The following is a 27566-nucleotide window of genomic DNA, read 5'->3' as shown; positions in this document are numbered from 1 at the left end:
AGCATTTTCCTTCTGTCAGGCACAGTCTGTCTTTCTCTCAAGTTCTGCCACCTGAGCTCTTCAGTTCTCTGTCTCAAGGTTGTTTATTGTATCTTATCTATAAAATATTTTCTCCTGTCCTGCCAAGGTCTGTTCAACAAGGCACTCTGCCTGCCCCTGGGGGGTTGTTATGTCTTTATACTAAAAACTACATATACAATATTTACAATTACTTTCCAATACCTATCACCTATGTTAGACAGTGAGCTTCTCTTCTAAACCAATCCAAAAGTGCCAACATCACAGCAGAAGATGGAGGCCAAGAAGAAGAAGAAGGAGAAAGGCTGGTCACGCCCAGATTCCTCCATCTTGCCCCCTGAACACCCATTCTAAAAACCCCAAAAAATCTATTTTTTCACCCTGTGATAAATTCGCTATCATTCTACTTAAACTGTCATGGCTTGCAGATCTTCATATAAGGTTGGTAGTTTGCTCCATGGGTCATAAAACCGCAGGCACCTTGGGCTCTGTGCCTGGGTTTCTGAGTCCCTGGCAGGGAGATTGTTAGTCCAGGACAGCCAGAGGGATGTCCTGAGTTCCGACAGGCGGATCCCAGCTCCCAGCAGCTCCTGGCTCTGCCCAAATCCCGCAGGGCATCGCCCAGGCGGCGTTCGCAGCCCGGGACGCAGCGGGGACAAACCTGCGGTGCTCCGGAGCCTCTGTGCCCGGACAGAACGACATCTCCCGGCGGCTGCGGAGCGGGGACACGGCCCCGGAGGCTCGGTGCCTGCTCCGGCCCGGCAGGTGAGAGCGAGCGGCGGGCGCGATCCGGGATGGAGCGGGCGCGGTCCGGGATGGGTTTGGGAAGTTCCTGGAGGGATGCGAGCGGCGGGGAGAGGAACTTTGGCTCACCATGCGCTAAAGGAAAGCGATTTTCCATCCATCCATTCCGTGTGCCCCAGTCCGCTTCGGGCGCTGAACCGAAGGTCCGTAAATGCCAGGGATCTTAAGAGTGCGCAGGGCTCTGCTGCTGCTCCAAGGATTCCTGACAATGGGAATTGTTCCAGTGTGGATAAAGCGCTGGGACTGCTGGGGGCTCTGTGCTGATTTCGGGAACAGGAAGGTCCTAATCTGTATTCCTGGTAGGGGAGCGTGTGTGGCATCCCCAACAGCTGGAGCCGGAGGTAAGTTGGAATAAAACATTGAAACTAAAAAAGGTAATGGAATAAAAACATTTAAAACAAAAGTTTTATTTTTTTATGGAATAAAAACATTTTTTTTAAGTTTTATTTTTTATAAATAAAAACCATAAAAAATTTACCAGTGCTTATGGAATAAAAACATTTTTTTAAGTTTTATTTTTTTATAAATAAAAACATAAAAAATATGTTCTATATATGTAACATATATAGAACATATATATAGAACATATATATAACACACATATATATAACATATGTGTATGTGTCTATATATGTATATATATACACATATACACATATACATATGTTATATATATATGTAACATATATATATAGAACATATATATAAAACATAATTTTTTGTGTTTTCCATAAAACATTAAAATTGTTTTATTTTATTATTAAACTTTCCATAAAATTGTTATTTCCATAAAATTGCTATGGAAATAATTTTATTTAGCGTTCCTCGGGAGCGTGGCCAGGTTTCCCTGTTTAGTTAAAGTAAGGGGCTTTAACTATTGGCATGTAAATGGTTTCGTTTTGGTTTATTTGCTTATTTCTAAATGGGGATATGAAATTGAGGTTTTATTTATTTATGGATAATTTTGCCAGACCTGAGGATGATTCGATTGAGTACTTTATGCATAATTCCCTTTGCTGAACAAGCATTTTAGGTATGAGAAGAAAACCTTGTAAGTTTAATGCCCGTATTTTGTTGCATAACTGAGCAATCTGCAAAGACTAAGGAAATTATGTACTCTGCTCAAGCTGGGTTTAGTTTGTCAGAATTCAGATGGGATTTTGATTGCCCAGGAGTTCAAACATACCATGTCCAAATGCATTGCTTAATTTTCTAACCCTATTGAATTAGGCTGCTTTCTCTTCCCTTCTTTTCCCAGCCTTGCTTTAGCTTAAATAAGAGAAATTGGTAATTTTAGGTGAATCTACAAGATAGGATCAGTCTTAGAAGCCAATGTCTCAGAGTTATCAGAGAGCCACAAAAGCAAGGTTCATGTGTGGATTGGTCCTGCTCTTTGGGGATGCTGTGCTTCTCCCCTGAAGCAGATATTGCTCTGCTTGAAGTAAGCTAAAGCTGAGGCCTGAGTGCACAGATTGCTAATGCTTACTGAAAATCGATGGAAGATAGTCCCCAAAAGCAATTAAGCAGCTTTGAAAATCAATCCACAGTTGAAGTTGTCCAAGGACAGGGATTAGATCTTTTGTCAGAGCTGAAGTCTTTGTGGGGAAGGTCCTGGCACAGTGTCAAGTTCATGGCTCTTTGTTCTGCATCTTTTCCAGTCTGAATTCATTTCCAGTCAAAAAATCGTTAAAAATTTGTTCAAACTTGTGTGTGATTTGCTAAACTCTGCTGGCTTGTTATTTTCCCCAGAATTTGTTGTTTTATTTCGTGTGATCATAGCGTTGAAGTAAATAATTTGAAATAGAGCATGGTGGGTAATAACCAGTGCAGGCAAAATCCACATGCAATTTGTCTGTATGAATTGCCCAAAATAGGCTTTGTATTACTGGGTGTTTTAAAAGGCTTTTTTGCCCCCTGTTGATTTACTGTACTTCAGGTATTTGGTCATTCTGTAGGATAACACCGTTCCTTTCAGCCTGTTTGTTTATCCAGGGTTTCAACAAAGCTTTCAGACCTACCCAGGATTTTTAGGCATCAAATGGCAATGTTTTAATTTTGTAAGCACTGTGAAATAAGCTCAGGCTCCTTAGTGAAAGGACCAATTTGTTCTGAGTAATTACAACAGGTAAATGAAAGTGTTAGGGGTAATAATTCTGGAATGGTAACACTCCCAGAAATTCTTGTTGCTTCAGTAATAGTTTGTCAAGTAATTTGTCAGTGGAGAAGTGGCAAAGTAGAGCTGGGGGTGGTAGGTGAAGCACAGCTTATAGCTCTAGGCAAAATAAATTGATTATTTTACATGTTCCTATGCACATTTCTGGTTGGAGTATTCAAATTCTGTGGGCAGACAAGGAGAGGTAAAGCCTTGCCTTTATGGTAGAATGTTCACTATTTCATTGAGCCTACAAGAGTATTTTCTCCGTGCCATGCACAATCCCAGAACCAGGGCAGACTTCTGCAAAGTGCAAGTTCCAAATGTGGCAAATAGATCTCTAATTACTGTCTAAGTCCCTGAAGAAAAGTCACTTGGAAAGTAGAGCATCTTGCTTCTCTCTGAAGAGCTTTGGTCTGCTTGTAATTAATGTTGAAAATACTTTTTTCCCTTCTGAATACCACTGCTGGAAAAGTCCTGGATTCTTCCTCTGCACACATTATTTTTAATTAAAAGCATCACTGTGTGTGTAAATGGGTATTTACATAAATGGTAAAGCACAAAACATCATCTTCCAAAGTGGCATTTGCTGAAATATCTTGGTCATGCTAGACATGGCAGGATGGCTGGCAGTGATTTGAATATACCCTGGGGTTTATGGCTGATTCTTTTAAGCAGCACTCTGAGTTTTTTATGTCTATTTGAGCATGTTGTTGTTGATTAAATGCTTTCTGATTGGCAGGGCTGGGAATATTTTTGTGGGAATTGTGGCGGCCATGCTTTGTTAGTTGTTCTCTCTGATCGTGCATTTGCCAGAATGAAGGAATGACCTGCGATCCTGTTTATGGAGGGATCCTGCTGGATTAAAGAACAGGAGCTGTTTGCCAGGTTTCCTCTCTGAAAATTGAGCTGTCACCTGACATTTCTCCAGCTTTTTTCTTTTTTTTTTGAAACATTTCTGCAAGAGATTATTAGGTGTAATCCATGGGACAAGAAAGGGCTCAGCAAACTTCTGGGTTTTGTTGTTTCTTTGTGTCTCAAGGAATTCTCCTCACATTTATTGCACCCAGCAGTCAAATCTTGTTCATCTTGTGAATTCTGCAGTTAGGACACACAGCTCTTGCTCTCCCTGTTTGTTCTGTATCTGCAGCCTGGGTGGGCTTTGCTGTCTGATAGAAAACAAATCTTCCTCTCAGGTAAAACACCCATGTTTGATGAATCAAAACCCAAGCTCTGTTGGAGGACCAAGCCCTCTTGGGTGCTTCATCAAGAGAGTTAATTGCTCTCATCTGGTGGGTACAGGTAGTGCATGTCTCTAGAAATCTAAACAGAACTTAAATATTGTTATTAAGGGAGAGATAAAGTAGCAGGAATTGTTCTTGTTACATGTTTACTCTGACACATCCTTTTGGTGTTGCAGTTATTTGACAGAAAATGATGGCTACCATCTGCTCCCTCCTCTGGCACCATTCAAAGTTCCTTTCCTCATTGGGAATGAAGTTTTCGTAGAGAGACAACAAGTTCTGATCTCTTCCTGTTTCCATAGTCACATTTAATATTCTTTATTCTTTTTGCATTTATAGCTCTAGGCAAAATGAGTTGATTATCTTATAGATTATTTTGCACATTTCTTGCATTATACTCGGAGTATGCAGGTTTTGTGGCCAGGGAGTCTGGTGTCCCAGAAAAAGAAGGAAATCTGAAATAATAGATGAAGGGAGGAGTCTCTAATGGAGACAGGTATTGAGGGAGGAGGGATATAATCAAGGAAGGAGGGATTGTGGCATCATAGAAAAAGGAGGAAATGTGGAAAAGTTGGACATCACAGAGGATTGAGGCACACTGAGGAAGGAGAAAGTGTCACACATGGGAAAGAGAGAGTCTGGCACCATGAAGGAAGGAATGTGGCATCAATGAGGAAGGAAGGAAGGAGTCTGGCATCACAGAGCTATGATGGATTTGGACATCTCAGAGGTAAGAGGGAGTGTGGCATCACACATGGAAAAAGGAAAGGAAAGGAAAGGAAAGGAAAAGAAAGAAAGGAAAAGGAAAAAGGAAAGGAAAGAAAGGAAAAAGGAAAGGAAAGGAAAAAGGAAAGGAAAGGAAAAAGGAAAGGAAAAAGGAAAGGAAAGGAAAAGGAAAGGAAAGGAAAAAGGAAGGAAAGGAAAAAGGAGAGGAAAGGAAAAAGGAGAGGAAAGGAAAAAGGAAAGGAAAGGAAAAAGGAAAGGAAAGGAAAAAGGAAAGGAAAGGAAAAAGGAAAGGAAAGGAAAAAGGAAAGGAAAGGAAAAAGGAAAGGAAAGGAAAAAGGAAAGGAAAGGAAAAAGGAAAGGAAAGGAAAAAGGAAAGGAAAGGAAAAAGGAAAGGAAAGGAAAAAGGAAAGGAAAGGAAAAAGGAAAGGAAAGGAAAAAGGAAAGGAAAGGAAAAAGGAAAGGAAAGGAAAAAGGAAAGGAAAGGAAAGGAAAGGAAAAAGGAAAGGAAAGGAAAAAGGAAAGGAAAGGAAAAAGGAAAGGAAAGGAAAAAGGAAAGGAAAGGAAAAAGGAAAGGAAAGGAAAAAGGAAAGGAAAGGAAAAAGGAAAGGAAAGGAAAAAGGAAAGGAAAGGAAAAAGGAAAGGAAAGGAAAAAGGAAAGGAAAGGAAAAAGGAAAGGAAAGGAAAAAGGAAAGGAAAGGAAAAAGGAAAGGAAAGGAAAAAGGAAAGGAAAGGAAAAAGGAAAGGAAAGGAAAAAGGAAAGGAAAAAGGAAAAAGGAAAGGAAAAAGGAAAGGAAAAAGGAAAGGAAAGGAAAAAGGAAAGAAAAGGAAAGGAAAGGAAAAAGGAAAGGAAAGGAAAAAGGAAAGGAAAGGAAAAAGGAAAGGAAAGGAAAAAGGAAAGGAAAAAGGAAAGGAAAAAGGAAAGGAAAGGAAAAAGGAAAGGAAAGGAAAAAGGAAAGGAAAGGAAAAAGGAAAGGAAAGGAAAAAGGAAAGGAAAGGAAAAAGGAAAGGAAAGGAAAAAGGAAAGGAAAGGAAAAAGGAAAGGAAAGGAAAAAGGAAGTCTGTCATCATAGAGGTGAGAGTGAATCTGCTATCACAGAGGAAGGAAAGAGTGTTGCACAGAGGTAAGAGCAAGTCTGTCATCAGGAAGGAAGAAGAAAATGTCATCACTGAGAAAGAAAGAGAGGAGTCTGACATCACAGAGCTGGGTATCATAGAGGTAAGAGGGACTGTGGTGTCCTGAAGGAGGGAGGAGGTCTGGCATCACTGAGAAAGGAAGAAATCATCAGAGATAAGAGAGAGTCTGATATCGCAGAGGAAAGGAATAATGTGATGTCACAGAAAAAAGCAGGAAATCTTCACTACTGGAGGATGGAGTCTCATCCTAAAGGTAAGAGGGAGACTGGTGTGACAGAGGTAAGAGGAGGTCTGGCATCACAGAAGGTGGAGGTCATCTTGCATCACATGGAAGGAGGGAGTTTGGCATCACAGAGGTTTGAGGGAGTCTCACATCATGGGGCAAGGAGCGCATTCTCATTCATGCTGCCCTTACCTCATTTAAATTCACAATGTGCACCTCATCTGTCTTGCAGTTTGCCAGAAAATTCCTCTGGCAGTCTTTATATTCATCGTTTTTATCTCCCCACCTTCTTTTAACTGAAGGGTTGTCATGTACTTTGTTCTTACGTACCTCAAACTGCTTGCACTCTTTTTTAATTTTTCTCCTCTAAAGCACCACATATACATCAATTCTCCATGTTTTAATAATTAAAGGTTTCAGTAACACAGTTTTCTAACAGTGCTAATACAAAAAGCTTGTAAATCTGCTAGCTGAAAAGATCTTTCTCTCCCTGATTCCATGGAAGAATCTTGAGACTAAGAGTGATGGAAGATCCTGCAGTAAACAGGAGGGGACATGCTGTGCTGTACCACCAAGCAGCTTGGGATGAAAACAAGTCTTATCTGGAAATCAGGGCAGGCAAAACATTGGCAATAACACCCTGGCAGGGCAGGAGGGCAACCTTTTACTCTGCACTGCTGGAGGATTTGGTGAAGCTAAAATTAGAGCCCAAATTTGCCTTAAGGCCTGAGGAACAATTACCCCGATCTCATTTCCTTATCTGTAATATCTCACTCGTTTGGTTCATTTCCACCTCCTCTGTAAAATGCAGATGCTGGCACAGGATGAGGAGGGGAACCTCATTACTGCTAGAAACTCTAGTGGAAGGCAAAACAGAACCACGTGCTGCTCATAATTTCTTTTCAGGCAGTAGGAATGAAATGTTGAAGCTCAAGATGTTGTGGCTAAGAATTGTTTAAAAAAATTGTTGCTGGCATGGTATCCTTTCCTCTTTTAACTGGAAGATGGGGTTTGAGAGAGCTTTCAGCTGTCTTCACCCTCCATTGTATGCCAGGCTCTTGTCACTTCTCTGCACCTGTGCAAAAAACCTCTTCTTGCTGGGATTTGAGGGTCATTAAATAGAGTAAAGGCTGGATAGGATAAATGGGATAAAATCTTTGCATGATCTCACCTTGATGCATTATTATGGTAGTTTGAACAGCTCTTTCACTCTTAATTATCATGAACACTGCTGATTTAAGAGTTCCTTCGTGGCTTTTCTGCCTGCAGAGTCTGAAACAGAAATTATTGCAGATGGAGAGTGTATCTCTTTTCTCCTGAATCATGCACACTGTCATTAGATCACATTTATGGGCATCACACAGATCCCAAGCTGGATTCTGTCAGTTTGTGCTTTTTTAGACTCTTGAAAGAGAGTGGGTTTGTTCAAACATAATAGATGCAAAATAAGGAAAATTGAGATAAACAAATCATGTTTTTAAGCAGCACAGAATAATGTGTAGGACACGGCTTTAAAAGAAGAAGTGAGTTTCTTCCTCTTAAGAAAGCAGTGATTTAAATAATGATTGGGGTCTGAGCTTTGGCTGGCCAGTGGTTACAGACATTCTGCCCCGGGTGAGGCAAAGTACATGACAGTGAACTTAGTCCTGTGCTAGTTTTCTTTTATGCTTAGTTACACTTGGGTGTCAGTGCCTGTGGACTTTCAGTGTGGTACTGGAGAGTTAAGAATGGATTGGAATTGTAGGAAAAACGAGGTGGGAATGTGTTGTGTGAGGTGCTCAAGCATTCCTCTGGAATAACGTGCCTGGAAGGACAAGTGCTGTAAGTGCCAGCTCTGGGTGATGCAGAGGTGAGAGATGAGAATTGACTCCAAGTTCTCAGAAGGCATATATTATATATTATATATTATATATTATATATTATATATTATATATTATATATTATATATTATATATTATATATTATATATTATATATTATATATTATATATTATATCATAGCATATTATATTATATCGTAGTGTACTATATTATACTATATTACATTACATTTTAATTACATTATATTATATATACTATATTTTATATATAACATTCTATTCTATATTATATTCTATTCTATATATTATATATAAATATAATATATATTAAATATATATTATATACACAATATTATATATTAATATATAAAATATATATAAAATATATTATATATCTTTTATATTCTATTTTATATGATATAATATTCTATGAATTATATTATAAGAAATTATATATTAAAACTATACTAAAGAAAGAGAAAGGCTGCATCAGAAGGCTCAACAAGAATGAATAATAAAAACCCATGACTGACCAGAGAGTCTGACACAACTGGACTGGGATTGGTCATTAATTAAAAACAATTCACATGTTGGGTAAACAATTCTCCAAATCACATTCCAGAGGAGCAAAACATGGAGAAGCTGAGGCTTCCCATCTTGCCAGGAGAAGAAATCCTGGTGAAGGGATTTTTCAGACAATATCACTGTGACACACAGAGGGGCACCCCAGAGCCCACCCTGGCCCTGCTGCTTGTTCCTGCTGGCCAGGGCACGTGGGGACGTGACCTCACTTCCTGCTCACAGCCTTCTAATTAATTTCCTTCTGTAATGGTTAATTGCTGATTGTGAACAGTCTAGGGAAAAAAAAAAAAAAGCAAAATGGGATGATATCATCTCTTCCTGCTGTTTTGGAGATAGCATTGTGTGCCACCTCCCTGTGCAACCTGTGGCAATAAAAAATGTAAATGCTAAATTTCTTATCGAGACAAGGCAGAAACTCTGTTGGATTTGTATTTCCTGTCTTTGATTTGCTTTGCTTTATTTCATCTCATGCCTGCCTCTCCTCCTCCCCTCCAATGTTAATGTAGCATTCCATGCTCACCTGGGAGATGTTATCACTTGAAGGCAAAGCAGTTTCTGCCTTGTTAAGCTATTTTCAAGCCTGTCATGATGCTCCATAAACTACAGAAATAGGAAGATTTTCCTCTATGAGTGACTTGGTGGTTTTCTGTCTGTTTCTGATGGCAAAAATGTGGTGCCTGGAGAGGGCAGGGGACAGACTGAGGGTGAAGCTGTAGGGACTGTGCCATGTCTTAGTTCCTTTTAGGCTGTGGCAGTGCTCAGGGACTCTGCTGCAGGTGCCATGAGTGTTTGAAGTCCTCCAGTGGGGTCATTTTTCCTTCAGGTCTCTTGGGAAGAGTAACCTGCAGTTTCTGCTCTTTGGGCAAAGCAGGGTGTGAACAAAGGTGCTGCAGCAGAAAGATGCCTTTCTGGTAAAGCCTGATGTGGGATTTTATGTAAGGGAACAAAAACACACAGAAAAATCACTTCCAAATTAAGTTATTTCTCCTGCAGGGTAATTATTAATCAATAAACCTTGTGTCTCTCAGAGTGTGCCAAGTGCTCTGAGCTGCCTCACAGTGTGCTGGTAAACCAGTCCTGGAGGGAAAATGTTATTAACCCTAAAGCATGATTAGCTCTGAAAGCAGCAGAGTCACAAGTCTTGCCTCTGCCATGCAGCAGCAGTTTTGCCCTGGCAGGGTTTGGTGGCACCCCCAAAGCTGTGGGTGTTGTGCATCATTTGTGGCAGCTGGATGGTGTTTGGGCCAGAATGCATTTCCTGCATTAAACAGAAGGTCTGCACAGTTGATTATTTCTCCAAAAACATGTTTCAGATGGATTCTAATGCTGCAAGGCTGAGATGGATGATTACTTGTAGAAGGAGAGGGGGATTTTACCATTGAGCTGTTTCATAGATGACCTCTGAAAATGAAGAGCTCCGTTCCATGAGGCATCTCTTCTGTGTATTGATGAAGACAAAGCAAGAGACAGGACACAGCTTTAATGTAAATAATAATCGCTCTGTTCCTGTGGACCCCTTAGATCTGATGTTAATGCACAGACAGGGGACAAATCAAAATGCAGAAAAGGTGCTGAAAACCAGGAGTGTTTCCAATAGGGATCTGTAAGATATTGTAAGGAGGTTCTGGGGTTTTCTTGCAGAAGTATTTAATGAGATGTTCTCGGTCTTCTTCAAGAGGAGCTTGGTTCAGGGCTATTTACTGTGCCCGTTGCATTTCAACATTTTTCTTTGAAAACATGTTTTTAAAGCAGCAAACCAAGAGCATTCCTCCTTGAACTCTTTAGGATAAAAGTACTGTCAAAGGTATTTAAGTGTTGTCTGCAAATAATATCCACCCTGGGGTACAGCAAAGTCTCAGAGCCTAAGGACCATGGGATAAATGGAAATATTTCCTTCTAAGGTCTTGCCTTTGGTCACATAAAAAGAGGAAAAAGCCAAACCAAAACATGAACTCCCTTTGAAGCACTCATTTATAAAGGCATTGTGCCAGTGTGGTTGCATCAAGAGACTTCAGACAATAAAACCACTGTCACTTTGTTGTTGGCATCTCTGAAAAACGAGGTAGAAAAGTGTTATTGTACCTGTTTGTCCTTCCACATTCACGGTGCTGTATTGCTGCATCGTGGAACAAGTGTTAAGCAGCTGATAACTTCCACTTCACCACAGATCCCAGCAGTCATTAGCAGAGGAAATTCTGGAGCAGGTTTGTCACAACTGTGGCTGCTTTGTGCTGCTCAAACAACACAGGAGAGCTCCAGAGAAGCAGGTTGAATGGAGAACTTGGGAAATCACTGCTCTGAGTGGCCTCCTGTGGGCCCAGGATGGAGCTGCTGGCAGGAACGTGCTGCATCCCACAGCTCATCCCTCCCAAAACAATCCCCTTGGATGAGCTGGTGAGGTTCAGATGCTGCTGACGCACTCGGTCCTTCCCTTCCTAGGCACTCACAGAAAAATGTGACACTCCTGGAGCTCTGGGGCCCATGTGCATTATCATCAGGAATTTTACAGGCACTTTCAAGGCAACTGGGAGAGATTGAATACAGAGAGTGTCTCTGTTAGCAAAAAAAATAACCCAACCAATATCAGAGGTGGCTTCTTCCAAGTCAGGATGACATCTTGTGCAAATCAATTTGTCACCAGCCCCAGCTTTCTGCAGTGGAAGTCAGGATTCTTGTGAGACCTGAAGCTGGTTTTGGCACTTACTACTGGATGGTAAACAAGCTCATCCTCCAGTCTGTTTGGAATTCACAGCAAAAAAATGGGTGTCTGTTCTCACAGCCAATTCTTTCCACCTATGGTCCAGGGTGAATGCAGAACACACATTTGCACACAATCCCTCCCCAGACCTTCTGCTGCAAAAGTTCTGCTTCTCAAGTGTCCTTGAGAGGAGATGGGGGGAGCAGAAATGGTTCTGTAGCTCAGGGTGTGGGTATGAGGGTTTCTGGCTCATGGAGGTTCAGGCAGCTCTGTGCTGGCAGGTTCTGTTTTTGCAGGGATCCCTGTGGCAGGAAGGAATGATGCCTCTGACTGCATGTTCTCAGAAGGTTAATTAATTATTTTATGATACTATATTAAATTAAAGAATACTATACTATACTAAAGGATACAGAAAGGATACTCATAGAAGGCTAAAAAGATAATAATAAAAATTCATGACTCTTTCCAGAGTCCTGACACATCTTGGCCCCAATTGGCCAAAGTGACCACTTTGTTTTCACTCTGGAGTGAGTGAAAACAACTCACACCAGAATCCAATGAGACAATCACCTGTGGGTAAACAATCTCCAAACACATTCCACATGTGAGCACAACACAGGAGAAGCAAATGAGATAAGAATTGTTTTCCTTTTCTCTGAGGCTTCTCAGCTTCCCAGGAGAAAATCCTGGGCAAAGGGATTTTTTCAGAGAATGTGAATGCCACAGGCAGGGCTGTGGTGCTGATGCAGCAGGAGCAAAGAGAGCTCTGGGTTTGGAGGTAGCCCAGCCTGAACAACAGGGCTGGCACTGACAGCAGCTCTTCTGTTTGCTGGGGTCTCTGCAAACAGATCAGACTGGCCCAGAGTTGGGATTTTCTGTGTGGTGTTCACCGTTATGGTGGTGAACCTTTCCAGCCCAAACATGGCCCCAGCTGTGCTGTGATTTTGAGGAAGCTGCTGTTTTTCTCCACGAAGACTGAGGAATAGAAATGTTATAAAATGCTGTGGTAGGTATCATTTCTATGTAAAGTGCTCTGAGGTTTCTAGAAGCCCCTCCAGTTGTGCTTTGCAATAAAATTTGATTGTGCTCAGGATGCTCCTAAACTGCATTGGTTTGTGTGCTGAGGCAAGCTGAAATTGGATAAACTTTTTCATTCTGGGGAGAGTTATAGCCTGGGTGTTGTAAAGGTGGGAAAGGAGTGTTGTCTTGTGCTCCAGATAACATTGTGAAGAAAAACAAGTGGCAGAAATTATGGAAGCACCAGTGGAACAAATAAACAAATCAAGTTTTTTTCAGTGCCTCTCATCCAATAGCTCCATCCTCTGAGGATTCAGGCATTTTCAAGGCTGTAGTACTTGCATGTGTAAAAAATAGAATATTGTTCTTTTTTTTTTTTCTTTTTTTTTAGCTTGCTCAATCTGAAAGAGTGCCTGGACAAATGTTCAATCTGCACAGGTGTTTTATGGGTGCTTATCTTGACTTGTGTATTTATGTATTTGTTTATTGTCAGCCATTAGAAAATTAAACTCAAATAAAACATGTCCTGTCACATAAAGGCACTTAAACTATTCCATTCAGTTTCATTCCTGCTCTAATCCTGTGAATTCCTGTTAACTTGTGCTAAAATTCCTGTTTTGATCCAGGAGTAAATTTGGTGCATTCTGAGGACTCTTTGAGCCATTCCAGAGCATCAAATTACTCTGCAGCAGCAAAACCAACAAAACCTTCTGGCTCTAGAGAGAATGGAGATGTTCTGGGTCATAAACAATCCTTGCCCTACAGAAGTTTTGAAATACTTGATGTCTTAGTAATTCCCCAGCAAATTAGTGTTTGAAGCATGACATTCTTTAAAATTATGCATTAAAATGATGACAGTATTGTTCCCCAAACCACCTTGCTAAGGTTTCTTACACTTAAAGGCATGCTTGAAAACATTAATTATTAAAGACAAGTCTAAGTGGTTTTTCTACTTGCAGCACGAAACTGTCCAAATATATTCAAGGTTTTTTTTTGAGTGTTCTGACTGAAGCACAGCAGCCCTGCAGCTGGGTTATGCAGATGTGCTGTGAAATCAGGTTGCTCTGCACCTTGACAGAATTTTGTCACTTTTTTTGGCAATGTGATCACATTTTAGAGCATGGGCTTTTGTTTCCTCTTTAAACAGTTCACAGGGAGAAGGAAAGGGAAGGTCTGACTGCCCTTTACTCTGCTGTTCAAGGGTTGTGCAAATATATCCCTGCTCCACTTCCTGGCTGACTGGGAGCTGCAAGGTGGCTGCCCTCACACTGTTGGCTTTTTATTCTGTATGTATAATCTGCCTTGCTTTTCTTTCCCTCTGAATCTGCAGCAGTGGACATGTGAGCCTTGCTGAGGGGATGCTCTGCCCAGGGATTTGTGGGGAATCTAGAACTTCAGAGGAAGAGAAGGCATTGAATGTCAATTGTATAATTGTAATCATTAAGTTATGTTATATTTATGTCACATTTACATTATAACGACTATTTAATTGCCACATTATCTCTTTAACTGACTTTGAGCTCTGTTTTTATTATGTGTCTTTTATTTAAAACCTATTTGGGTAGGTTGAAACATTCTATTCCAGAAATTTCACAGAAGTATTGATATCCTGTGAGTGCCAGAACATCCTGCAGCTGGAATCCTGTCTGAAAAGGGAAAAGTCTCCTCAAAAAAATGTGTGTGTCTCTCTGAGCTGACTGGGCTCACCAGAGTTCTGCTCTTCTCCTGCAGGCATTATGCTGCTCGAGGTGTTCCTGCTCCTGGGGACACTCCTCATCTACTTCTTCTTTTCCAAGAAGAATGAAGAGACACTGCCCTTCAAAGATGGGTGGTGGGGCAGGGGACAAAAGCCTGAGACCAAAGAAGACTCCAGTGTTAGACCATTTAAGGTGGAGACTGCAGAGGAAGAGCTGAGTGTAAGCAAAGCTCTGTGCTGAGGGAAGGGAAGGGAAGGGAAGGGAAGGGAAGGGAAGGGAAGGGAAGGGAAGGGAAGGGAGAAGTGTCCAAATGATGTAGAATGTGTTTGGAAGTAATTTTTAAATTGAACCAACAGGGTGCCAGTGATGGCCAGGTCTTGGGGGAAGGGATTTTTCAGTACTTCAGAAGATAGGTAGGAATAGGCAGATCTCAGTGTATAATTTTGTTCTCTGGCTCTGCATGATTGCTGGTAAATAAATCTACTCTGCAAAGCCTAATAAACATAAAAATCATATTACAGATTACTCAACTCTGTTTTTCTGTTTGTGCATTTTCCTCAGTTTGTGTAGACCAGAATAAGAACAATGTCTTGTTTTTTTCCCCTTTCTTTCCAAAGCAATTACAAATACCTCATTTTCTTGACTGCTTTATGTTTGCAGCTGTGTTGGATGCTGATTCTTCTGTAATTAATAGTCTACTTTGGTCAACACTAAATTACTGTGGTAATTACAGTAAACACATACGTTGCAGAATTTGTTGCATAGAAAGATTTTGATTGTGTGTGTTTAAGGCAGGGATTGAACAATTTCATAGAGCTTTGTGGAGTCATGGTTCAAACAATACTCCTGGGATTGCTCACATTATTAATTTATAATAGATTCCTAATTTCTCAGCAAGGCCTGGGTTTTTTAACACTTTGCTTACCCTTCTTAGTAATATCAAAAGACATTGGTCTCCATTCTGCTTTGCCCTTACACTGCAGACACTAAGATGGATCATTTCGAACTTTAAAATGATTGAGCAGGATTAGATTTCCAGACCTGCCTTTTAGCTGCTCTGTGGTTCTGGTTGCAGTAGGGAGGAGCTCTTGACTGTCCTTCCCTGCTGAGTGATTTTAGAGTGATCTTGCAGCGTCACCAACATCTCCTGTAGTGCAGTTGGAAGGTGACTGATTGGCAAACTTCAATTTCAGTCTGGTTTCACCAACTTTCTGTCTGTGCAAAATCCTTCTGAGTGTTTCCTGGGGAAAGACTCCCCACCCCTGGGTTTGGGAAGGAAAGCAAAAGGTTTGGGCCAGATCCATGCATTGGCTGTGAGGAAAGCACCCAGGAAAGGCAGCAAGAGTTGCCCTTGCAGCCACAATGGTGCCAGCAGAGCAGCTTGCCCAGCTCTGAGGTTCTCAGGTTAGGCAGCCCTGCAGAACAAAGGCCGAGAACAGCTGGGAATGGAAGGGGAAGGAGGCCACCTGCAGGAGGAAAAATACTGGGACAGCTGATGGAGCACCAGCAAAAGGCACAGGTGTCTAATTAGAGATGTTATTTCCATAGTTCTCGTTTCACGTGGGGATAACTAGAAACACACACAGCCCAAGACAGCAGACACAAGGGCTTTTAATGTCTCTCCTCTCTCTTTCCCTACAGGATTTGTTTAGGAGACTGGACCAGGCTCGATTCACTGAGCCACTGGAGAACAGCTGCTTCCATTATGGAGCCAACTCAGTGCACCTCAGGAAGGTGGTGTCCTACTGGAAAAACCAGTTCAATTGGAAGAAACAAGTTGAAGTCCTCAACAAGTACCCACAATTCAAAACAAAGATTCAAGGTGTGCTGCTTTTTCCCTTAAATTATAACCAGAAACAGATAAATTTTTCTGCAAGGAAAATCTGCAATTGGCAAATAGATTTGTCTGCAATAGATAAATTTGTCTGCAAGGGTGGGAAGAAGGCTCTGGTTGTGTCACAGTGCTTTCCCTCCCTGGCTGCCATAGTCTGGATCCTTGGCATCACTGCTGAAGGAGCGGGGAACTCCTTGGCTGTAACTGAAGCCTTCAGGACAAGGAATGACAAATGGAATTCCCTGTGCATGAGCAGCCTGTCAGCTGGTGTTAGCAGGAGCCAAGCACGAGTGTTTGGAAGCAGAAGAGGATCTTAAGCTGTACACATGTTCCCTGCCTTGCATGCAGCCATGCAAAAACTGCCACAGATGTCTCCTCGTGCTCTGTGGAGCTGCCCAGCTGCTGCTGTCACAGTGAAGCATCAGCCTGGCAGCCCTCCTCAGCCTGGCAGGTGCTCTGCTGCACCTCTTCCAGCATTCCCAGGCCCAGGAGAGCACAATGCCTCTCCCCTGGGGTCGATGTGCTGCCAGCTGTGAGGGAATGGTTTCTCTTCATTCATTCTTTCCAATGAGCTCCTTCAGCCAAGATGTGCTGGTGCTGGAGCTGGGTCAGGCTGGGCTTTTTGAAATGTCTGATTTGGGGTGGTGCTTGGGTCCAGTTGTAGCTCTAGAGATCAGCAATTGTCTCCCATGATGGCAAAATTTAACCTTAACAGGTATTTTGTTCTGTCTTTACTTGCACCCATAATTGTGTGTTATTTCAAAAGGTGCAGTTTGCCATGGTATTTTAAATGGATCTAGGACAATAAATGGTGCTACATAGTGGTTAGAGCTTAAAGCACTTATTTAAACGATGGTTAGTGCTGAAAAAGATAAAACCAGAAAGCCTTCCCTTGAAAAAGAAGAAAAAAGCCCCATCTGAGACAAGAAAGGGAGAAGCAGCTAAGGACAATGCACTATGTATAGCAATGGGAAGGGAAACTTCAGGCTTGGGAAAGATTACAGAGAGCAGATATGAAAGGACAAGGTCAAACATGCTGTGTATCAGATTCCTACCTTCTGTCACCACTTGAAAGCTTTTCAGAGAGTGCAGAGATTCACAGAAGTGTCAAGGATGGGGAAATCTCAAGTCAGTGAAAGATGGTGGGATTGCTGGTGAGCTGGAGTTGATGTGAGCAAAACATGCTTAAAGACACCAAGAAATGAGGAATTCAGGGAACAAATTCCTGTTTCCTGGAAAACAAAGCCCTGAGTTAGTTTGAGGGAGAGCAGCTCACCTGAAGCAGCTGGTGCAATGCTGTGTGAAGATTTCAAAATGGAAACCACACTGCTGATTTTGCCTTTTACTGGTCAAATTGGAGACTGGTACTAGAATAGAGGCTCCTGGTTTGGTTTATTCACTTAAAGAGATACTGAAAGCTTTGGACAAAGGGTGGGAAAGAACTACAAAAATGAACACTTTAACTGTCTTTTAGGAGGCAATTTCAAATCCTCAGTTTGGCATGATTGGTTTATCAGCAGTTAAGCTGTGTGACCTGATTACAGGAGGCATCCACAGACAGAGAATATTTAGTGAAGGCTTTTAAAATTCCTTTTGTGCAGCATCTAGAGTCAGTGGCTGGGGACAGAAGCCAGACATATTCAAATGGAAAGTAAGGCATGCACAAAATGAGGAAAGTGATTCATGCCCCCAGACAAACAGCTGCACCTTGTGATGGATTCCCTATCTCTTGGTGCCTTCAAGCTGCAATTGCAGGCCTTTCAGGAAGAAAAATCTCTGGCTGACTGAAGCCTCTCCTGTGCCATGTAGGGACATTTGGGTAAAATTTAAGGGCACTTGGACTAAATGATGTAATTGTCTCCTCTGCCTGCAAGCTGGGTGAGTCACTGTGTTACCGTTGGTAGATTGCTTCACTTCTATGTCTTAATTTGCCAATTTATTTTAAAACAGAAATAGCCAACCCCATTTGGCTGCTGTGATGCTTAATTGCCCATTATGAAGTACTTTAAGGTCCTTGGATAAATGTATGCAGAGAGGTGCAGTGTGTTTGCATGCTCACCAAAAAAAAAAAGACAGGAAAAAGCTTTATTCCTAATCTGTTCTGTGATTTGTTTCAGTGTCACGGTAAATTTGGCTGTGCTAATTAATGATTTTACTTTTACAGGCATTGATATCCATTTTGTTCATGTAAAGCCTCCTCGTTTGCCTGAAGGCCAGGCTGCAAAGCCACTATTGATGGTTCATGGTTGGCCTGGCTCATTCTATGAGTTTTACAAAATCATCCCCCTGCTGACGGATCCTGCAAGCCACGGCCTCGGGGATGAGCACATCTTTGAAGTCATTTGCCCATCCATCCCTGGTTATGGCTTCTCAGAAGCACCCCACAAGCAAGGTATGACACAGGAGAAGAAATTGAACCCCCACAAGCCCAGCCTCACAGTGAGACTGTAACTCTTCTGTTGGAAAAACAGCAGCTCCTGCTCCACACCTCTTGTTTTCCCAGTGAGGAAACAGAGATCTGTGTGTCCTGTGGAATGAGGGACATAAGGGGGTGACTTCAGGTGACATCACTGGCTAGTTCCTGGAGCAATGAAGTTACAGCTCAAGAGCTGTAATTGCATCCCTGAACTGTGAGTGAGCAGGCAGGGGAAATTTAATTTATTACTGTTCCTTTTTGGTGTTTTGCATCCATATTCAACAGCATTGAGAAGGAAGGGTTGAAACAAAGCAGTTCTGGTGTCCCCATGGCAGATTGCAGCCAAATACCTGCTTGCTCATCTTGTGCTCTGAGTTATACAAACACAAACTCCAGCAAATTGAGGAGGTGGTGTTTAAAGGGACACTGAGTTTATTATTTAATTGCATGTGCAGATGTGGAGAAGGTTGGGTGTGGTATTTGCTGGGTCCCCAGGATGAAGGACGAATTGAGAATCTGACTCCATGTCCTTAGAAGGCTATTATATTATATTATATTATATTATATTATATTATATTATATTATATTATATTATATTATATACTATATTAAACAATAGAGAAAGAATACAGACAGAAAGCTTAACAAGATAGTAATTAAAAACTCCTGATTGCTTTCAGTGTCCCAACGCAACTTGACTGTGATTGGTCATTAAGTAAAAACGATTCTCCTGTTGGATAAACAATCTCCAACCACATTCCAAAGCAGCAAAACACAGGAGAAGCAATCAGATAATTATTGTTTTCATTCTTCTCTGAGGCTTCTTAGTTTCCCAGGAGATGAAATCCTGGCAAAGGGATTTTTCAAAAAATGTGACAGTGGCAGTTGGGTTTGCTTTTCTCTGCTTCCCTGGTTTTAAGTATCTGCTTTAAGTATCTGAGTATTCTATTTTAAAAACATCTTTTATGACTGAATTGGACAACTGAGTTAAAAGTACTGACTACATTTTAGTTTGGTGCAGCAGCAATTCACTGATGGATTTTATTAAAAAACCCCACAATTTTCGTGGTCAGCATTCAGAGCAGTGGAGACGTCTGCAACAAAGGCTGGAGTTTGTTCTCCTCATGGATTCTGCTTGCTCTCTGTGCTTGGATGCTGAACAAGGGGTTGCAGACAGTCAGGCAAGAAGAAAGGGACTTGTAGCTTCTGAGGAGCTGGAACATTGCCTTGATGTGGAGAATCAGTGCTGCAGGGTCAGAAGTGTGGGTGGAATTAATGCAACAAAAGTCTTCTTTTCTTTAAATGCAGACTTCAATTCCGTGAGTGCTGCTTCTGTTTTTTATGAATTGATGCTCAGACTGGGATTCAATGAGTTCTACACCCAGGGTGGTGATGCTGGCTGTGTCATCTGCACCAACCTGGCCCAGATAGCTCCCAGGTGAGTACCCCTTGGTGCACTCTTTTACTCTGAATAGTGAATAGTTATTTCCTGTGCACTTGGGAGCTCCTGCCCAAGTCCTTGCTGTGTAGGTGTGGCATTCACATTTTCTGAAAAATCCTTTTGCCCAGGATTTTTTCTCCTGGGAAGGTGAGAAGCCTCAGAGAAAAGGAAAACAAGTTCTTATCTCCTTTGCTTCTCCTGTGTTGTACTCACATGTGGAAGGTGTTTGGAGATTGTTTACCCACAGGTGGTTGTTTCATTAGTTTCTGCTGTGAGTTGTTTTCACTCATTGGCCAATTAATGCCAAGCTGTGTCGGGGCTCTGGAAAGAGTCAGGAGTTTTCACTATTATGTTTTTAGCACTCTGTAAGCATCCTTTCTGTATCCTTTAGCATAATTTATTATGGTATTCTTTAATATAATATAGTATCATAAAAGAATAAATTAACCTTCTGAGAACGTGGCACCCAGCAAATACAATTTGTAGGTTCTCCCTTTGGTGCTCAGTGTTAAGCAAAGATCCAAAATTACATAACTTTAGTTTATATTCAATGTTTTTTCTTTCAAACAGTTGTGCAGCAGTTTGGTAGTGGCCTTACTACAAAAAGTCTGGAGAGGGACAAGTACTTTGAAAGGAAAAAAAAGGAGGATTTGTGTGTGCTGATTACTGAGAGTTGTCCCTTTGACTTGTCATTTTTGTGTGAAAAGCCACACTACAAAGGGCAGCTGAGGTCATGATGTAATTAACAGGCTGGAATTCAAGGATGTCCATTCCTGTTAATAACATTTTAAATATTACAGGTCACAGCACCAAGCCTGGCAGAGTTCAAGAAGCGTTTGGGCAACGCTCTCAGGCATATTGTGTGATTTTTGGGACTGCTCTGTGAAGGGCCAGGAGCTGGACTTTGATGATCCTTGTGGGTCCTTTCCAACTCAGGATAATCTATGATTCTAAATACACCAACTTTGAACTTTTGCTAACTTTTTGTTAATTTGTGTATGGTTTGTTTTTGTCTTTAGCCACGTGAAAGGTCTCCATTTAAACATGGTCTTGGTTTCGAAGCTGGGGCTCTCTCACCTGCTCTCCATCCTGCTGGGCCGGTACTTCCCGGGGCTCTTTGGATTCCAGGATGAAGATGTCAGGAGGATGTTCCCCTTCTTGAAGAAATGGCTCTACAAGATCTTGTCTGAGTCTGGCTATGCTCACATACAGGCTACAAAACCAGATACTGTTGGTAAAACAAACAAAAATAACCCCACAACCTTTTTTGAGCTCAGAATACTTAAATCTCTTAACTTTAGTTGTACTTTCATAGAAACAAAATGTTCTGCTTAGAATATGCAGAAAATAGGGGGGTTTTGCAGTGTATCTGCACATCCAAACTGAGCATGCTCCAAGTGCCACTAACCTCATTTTCCAATTTTCATAAATAAAATAGATTGTTTCATATTTTTCCACTTCTGCTATCACTGGGGACTGTAATTTCATTTCAAATGCAGCTCTGCTGAGAGCAAAAGATAATTTCTTCTCAGAGAATGGTTCACATTCATGTAATGTAAACTACAAGAAGCTTTTAGCTGTCTCAGCACACAATGTAGCTTATTTATTATAGTGATAAGTAATACCTGAGAAGTAAAATAAAATTTCACTTTCACTCCTTGTTCTGAATTACTTGCAGACTTTCAAGGAAAAAAAAATTGTAGCTGTGAGTGTTCTTTCTACATGAGCTAGTCACTCAGATGGTTTAACTGCTTTAAGTATCTGAGTATTAAGTGTTTCTATTTTAAAAACATCTTTTGTGACTGAATTGGACAACTGAGTCAAGAGTGCTGACTACCTTTTAGTTTGGTGCAGCAGCAATTCACTGATGGATTTTATTTAAAATATAGCTAAGGGAAATATTTCTTAATGGTTTTCCATAAGCTTACCTACAGAGGCAGGTATGTTCTTAAAATGTGTACGCAAAAGGATAATTGTATGGATTTAAAAAAAAATTTGCTTCTGTTGAGTTTTGGTTCCTAAAAATTGCCATTCTTTTGTGCTTTAGGAAAGAGAGGGAAGCTGATATCTGAAAGATGCTTAAGCCATGCTCCTTCTCAATCAGAATTCTGGCTGATTCTTGTCCTTACCAGCCAGGTGTGGTCTGTCAGAGCAGACTGGGAACCAGCAGCCAGTTCATGCTTTGGGAGCTGGAGCATTTCTGCAGTTCTCCTAAGGACAAAGAGAGGATCAGGGCAGTGGCAGGTTCCTAAAAGGGGAAAAACACTCTGAAGGAATTTCTGGCAGAAATGCCTACGTTCCAAGTGCTCTGAGGATCAATGTCAGCCTTTCTCTATGTAAACAGATGCACTCTACTCACAGTGAGTAGCTGAGAACAGGCTTGTCGTGTCCAGTACATCTGGAAAGTGCTCAACAGAACTTTTTCAAACACTTGCTATTGCACTTATCAATAGTGATTGCTTAATAATTGAAATCCCAGTGTCATGTTTAAATAGCAATTACTGGTGAACTTGTGCCAGCTGCAGTGTTAGGCACCTTCCTGGAAGGCTGGGTTGCAAGGGTGGAACTTCAAATTCCACCAAATTCCCAAATTCAGCTTCAAAGCTGTTCCCAAGGAACTTGCTGTTCCCTTTCCTCGTGTTTTCCTGAGAAGCTGGGACAGTTTACAGGCCCTGTATTTCACAGCACTAGGATGTGGGATCAAAGTTCCAAGTGCAGGTGTGTTCTTTCTGTCCAAGAAAAGCAAACTATAAAATCTATAGGAAGGCTTGTTCTCCATGAAGGCAGTTTGCTGTTGCTAATCAGAAGACGGACCATTTAGCAGAGCCTTGCTGTTCCTTAATGACTTTCTAATAATCCTTAAAATGTTTTTGCTGTTAGATAATGCTGCAAATCCTCCTGGTCATGTGTAGGCATGTGGGGTTTGGCTCTGTAATGCTGTTTAATACATGACAACTTCCAGATTAATGGAAGCAAACCCTCCTTGGCACATAGAGCTTAATCTTATTAGCTTACCAGAAAAAAAGAAAAGCCAGCAGAAATCCAATACTGTTACATCAGTTCAAAAAATGTTCAGTGTGAGCTAGTGTGGAGCCTGCTCATTTGCAGACACTTCCAGTTTATGATTTGGCATTAAATGGCTCCAACTCATTGTATTATTTTATTTATTTAAGAAAGCAGCTGATGGAACAGCTTTGTAAAGTTACATCCTCTGCATTGCAACAGGCAGCTTCTCTAACATTCTGAGTTCTGTAGCTGGATATCAGTTACAGGTAAATTTCCCTCCTCCTTTACAGGCTGTGGTTTGAATGACTCTCCTGTGGGACTGGCTGCATACATCTTGGAGAAGTTTTCCTCGTGGACTGATATGGAATTCCAGAACCTAGAGGATGGAGGGCTAGAGAGGTGAGCCCTTTCTCCATTTTGCATGGGGTCACTAAGCCCAGGGTCACAGCTGAGGAGGTTTGTCTGAAGTGTCACCTCAGCCCTCAGGGAGCCTGGAGTGACCACAGCTGGTGCTGCACACTGAGAGGCAAACAGGCCATGCAGGCTGAGGGATTCCCTGCCCACTTCCATCCCCTAGGAAGGAAATACACCCTGCAACCCCAGGATATTAAAAACTGGGGAAGAATCTCATTAGGACACAAAATCCAGAAGTTTAACCCACATTAAGGTGCTGGCAGCTCATGATTCATTGTAATACTAACAATTAACTCCCTGTGGATTGGCTTTGGATTGATTGTTACAGCTTCATCTACCTACCATTTGCTAATAGAGGATTATGTTTAGTGGGCAGCAGAAACCAGAGCTGAAATCCCCTTTGAGAACTACCTGGCAGGAATGGAGAGAGGGGACATGCTATGGAAAGCAGATTTGCTTGGAATGTTTGCCCTGCACACAGCTAATAACTTTATATGAAACATGCACTGTTTACAGCACATGTTGGTGTGTCAGGGCTCTGTTGAGGGCTCACAGTAGCATTTCAGATTCTCATTAATAAATGGCACAAGCTGCTGCATGTGCTGTTCTGCTCCCACCCTACCAGTCTGTGGGCAGGAGAGACAGCCATGCTGGAGCATAGGGTGCTTGTTGGAACCTCTTGTATTTGCTTTATACCTTGTATTTGTTTTATATCTCTTGTATTCATTAATTTCCTCCCTTCATCTTTCCCTCCCTTCCCAGACGAAGGGAGGAAATGATGAATCTGACTCCATGTTCTTAGAAGGCAAACTTATTATTTTATTACACTAGAATATATTAAAGGCTACTAAACTAAACTATACTAAAGAATACTAAAAGGACACAGACAGAAGGCTAAAAAGATACTAAAGAAAAACTTGTGACTCTTTCCAGAGCCTTGACACAGCTTGACCCTCATTGCCCATTAAGTCAAAACAATTCACATGAAACCAGTGAAACAATCACCTGTAGGATAAACCATCTCCAACCACATTCCAAAGCAGCAAAACACAGGAGAAGCAAATGAGATAAGAATTGTTTTCCTTTTTCTCTGAGGCTTCCAGCTTCCCAGGAGAAGAATCCTGGGCAAAGGGATTTTTCCAGAAAATATGACTGCCACAGAATCTGCCTTCCATGTAGGAGTTAAAATGTGACATCCCAGTTTGTGTCTGACAGCCTTTAGCATCCTTAATTGGTCACTGGCAGACAGAAGGGGAGTAGTAACTTCACCTCTCCACTCTTAACCACTATTTCCTATAATTTTTTTTCCCCTTACAACCAAACCAAAGTCAAGTCCCTGCAAATCAGTTTTCAGTTCTAATTAAGCAATCTCTTGGGCTTGCCTTTCCAGGAAGTTCAGCCTGGATGACCTGCTCACCAATATCATGATCTACTGGGTGTCAGGCTGCATTGTCTCCTCCATGCGTTTCTACAAGGAAAACCTGCAGAAGGGGATAGGCACACAGAAACATGAAAAGTAAGGGTGCCTTCTTCTCTTTAAATATTTTAATTTTACAGTTGCATGCCTTATAGATTCCTGAATGCTGAGGAAAAACACAGTTCTCTCTCAGTATTCCTCTGCAAGACATGGCAGGCAGTTGATGTACTGTGCTGTGCTTGCAAAACACGGTGCTTAGGCAGGAATCCTGAGCCCTCAGTGAGGAGATCTGACAGGAGGCACTGCTTGAGGGCCCCCCATTCATGGTGTAGCCATCTACTTCCCGATTTTATTTTGGTTACTAAATCAGTCTGTGACTGAGTCACACAGTCAGTTTTGTTAATTTAGTTGGTTGTAGTTTTAGTACTTTTCTGGACACAATTTTCTTGTTTCTGCAAAAGGCTCAAGTCCTTCCTTTGGAAACAGCTTCAGCCTGCTGACAAACTGCATCCTTGAGAAGTCAGTGAGACTGATGTGCCTGCTGCTGCCCAGACTCTTCAGGCAGCAGCTTGGTTGCATGCACATGTGTCAGCCTGAGTATGAGTGAAGGTTTAAATCTGCCCTGAGGTATTTGCACCCCCAGCTTAGTGCCGTGCTATTTATTTAGCTGTGAAATGATGCTCCCAGGAAGCTGACTCAGTTCCTGAAGCTGTTGTGGCAATGCTGTGGGCAATGTCTTGCTCTGGTTCTGCCTGCATTGGATGAGCTGTGTGAGCTTCCAAGTGCCCAGAGGACAGAGCCTCAGAGTCTTGTGACAAGTTCTGACCCCAGCCTTCCAGTGGCTACATGCCCAACACTTTTGTATCTACATTTTAAAGTCTTTCACTTCTGACAAGGCAGTTTATGTGTATGGGATATTCAAACCTAGAAAATGTGGCTCTTAGAACAAGCACAGATCATTCACACCCCTCAAATCCAGTTGCTTCCTTACACTTCCTAATGTGAAGAATGTTTTGTAGTGTGCATTTATGCCAGTTTAAAGCAAGAGTCAATTTACAGGGTATAGACCCACATACAGAAATGTTGTTTCTGAGCTAGTCTAGATTATCAGCATTCTTCTCTTCTCCCTCCCATTAAGTAATTATTCTCCTGCCTACCCTCCAGTTGTCCTGCCAGGCTTAATATATTTAAGTGGTTATCTCCTCTGTAAATCTCTCTCCAGCTCTTATAAAATTGTGTGCTTGCCCATCAATTTGAGCCCTGTGTGCAGCAAGAGAAATTTCCTGCTCACCACCTCCTAGGGCTCTCCTCTCCCTTTCCTTGCTTCTGAGCCTCATGCCCCGGATCCCCTGCAAAATTGCCTTAATATCACTGTATGCAAAATAAAAGAGAGGTTTTTCCCTCAGGAATTATAGTGTTGTCTTCAGTTTTAGGATCTGGAAGTCCAATTTTTAATGCCTAACAAGAGTGTGCCCAACTGTTCAGGAACATTTCCTTGGGACTTCTGATTTGTTGCAAATTTAAATGATTGGAAGATGACAGTGATTCTCTCTCCTCCCTCAGACTCACAGTACAGGTACCCACTGGCATTGCTGCCTTCCCTAATGAAATCCTGCACATACCCCAGGCTTGGGCCAAGAAGAAATACACCAACATTGTCTCCTTCCACTTCATGCCTCGGGGTGGCCACTTCGCAGCTTTGGAGGAACCTGAACTTCTTGCCAAAGATATTCTGCAGTTTGTGGACAAAGTAGAGAAAGAGCAACTCTGGAAAAAGAAAGGGGAATAACTTCCCTAAGAAACAGGAGGGTAATTACTTTTAGCTTAGCACATGTACAGGGCTCACTTAGTCTGCTGTAATCCATGTAATTAGATTTTATTGTTGACAAGATGTGAGCAAGGACAGAAAGAAAAATACAGTGTATACTGCCATGGGGACCAACAGATTTTGGGCTGGTTTTTTTTGTTCAGCTAGGCTAAGAAAGTAGCATGAAGAGTGCTTGAGTATCTTCTGAAACATGTTCTGTAGTATTTTTGACTCTTGCTTTGAGATTGAAAAATAGACGTCACAACTACCAACGTACCTAGTAACACTAAAATTGTTATGAAAGGCTTTTTTTTTTTCATGGCAGCAGTAAAATTTGAGTTGCTGTGAGTATGAAGTTCCTCACATAAAGAGCAGGGAGCAGCCTGGCAGGACCTAACTTGCATGAGTGCATTAATCAATCAATCAGCATTGATGAGCTTACAGTATCTTTAAACTGCCTTCTGCTGGCTGCCTTTCCCTTCCAGCCTGGGCTGTGAAGGAGCTGGACTGCCCTGTGCCAGGCTCCTGGGAGATGTGAGGAGCTGCTGAAAGACACAGGTGCCTGTAGCTCAGCCCAGGAGGTGGGGCTGGGTAGGAGTAATTGCAGCCCCAGCTATTTCTGCACTGAATTTGTACTCTTAAATCATAGCCCTAGGTAGGCCCAACACACTGTGGCTTTGCACTGTTTTAGCAGGGTGTTGTAAATACCTCTTGCTAAAGGACAAAAATATTGTTAATTCAAAATTAAAAGTGAATTCAATTTATGAATAATTTATGATGAATCTGTGTGATTGTGTGATTCTTTTAATTCTTTTGACAACTGAGATTTTGCTTGGTACCAGCTAGGAGAATCATCAGCTCAGAACTATCATTTCTGTACCCCATCTGCCACAGAGGTCAGATTGAGGACAAACTGCTCAAAGAAAACTGAAGGGCTGTATGGCTTTACCAGCTCCTGTCCCTGGTGTGTTCAGCTGAGCTTCAAACAGGTCTTAAGCCATCTCCAGATGACTGATGTCAGTGTGGTTTTGTTCTCCAGTCACTTCTGATGTCCTTCTCTACTTCTGAAAGCACAGGGAAATACAATCTACCAGTAACACTTGCATGGATTAGTATT

At 41.7% G+C, this 27566-nt stretch overlaps 1 protein-coding gene across 3 annotated transcripts; it reads left to right on the top strand.

The window, feature by feature from the left end:
• Positions 1-474: 474 nt before the first annotated feature.
• Positions 475-27231, top strand: EPHX1 (epoxide hydrolase 1). 3 transcript variants are annotated; one of them, XM_074536817.1, is made up of 9 exons: positions 475-783; positions 14149-14333; positions 15756-15936; positions 18113-18340; positions 19673-19802; positions 20825-21039; positions 23102-23210; positions 24616-24741; positions 26206-27231. In XM_074536817.1, the coding sequence occupies exons 2-9, from the start codon at positions 14154-14156 to the stop codon at positions 26429-26431; spliced, it is 1395 nt and encodes a 464-aa protein (XP_074392918.1). In that variant the 5' UTR covers positions 475-783; positions 14149-14153; the 3' UTR covers positions 26432-27231. The 3 variants fall into 3 exon arrangements, with proteins under 3 accessions (XP_074392918.1, XP_074392919.1, XP_074392917.1); XM_074536818.1 differs by lacking the exon at positions 475-783 and adding an exon at positions 7907-8150; XM_074536816.1 differs by lacking the exon at positions 475-783 and adding an exon at positions 13620-13703.
• The last annotated feature ends 335 nt before the right edge of the window (positions 27232-27566 follow it).

Source organism: Zonotrichia albicollis, chromosome 3, assembly GCF_047830755.1.
Source record: "Zonotrichia albicollis isolate bZonAlb1 chromosome 3, bZonAlb1.hap1, whole genome shotgun sequence".
Taxonomy (NCBI): Eukaryota; Metazoa; Chordata; class Aves; order Passeriformes; family Passerellidae; genus Zonotrichia; species Zonotrichia albicollis.
The sequence above is the reverse complement of the archived record's forward strand: the minus strand, read 5'-3'. Positions and strand labels throughout refer to the sequence as shown.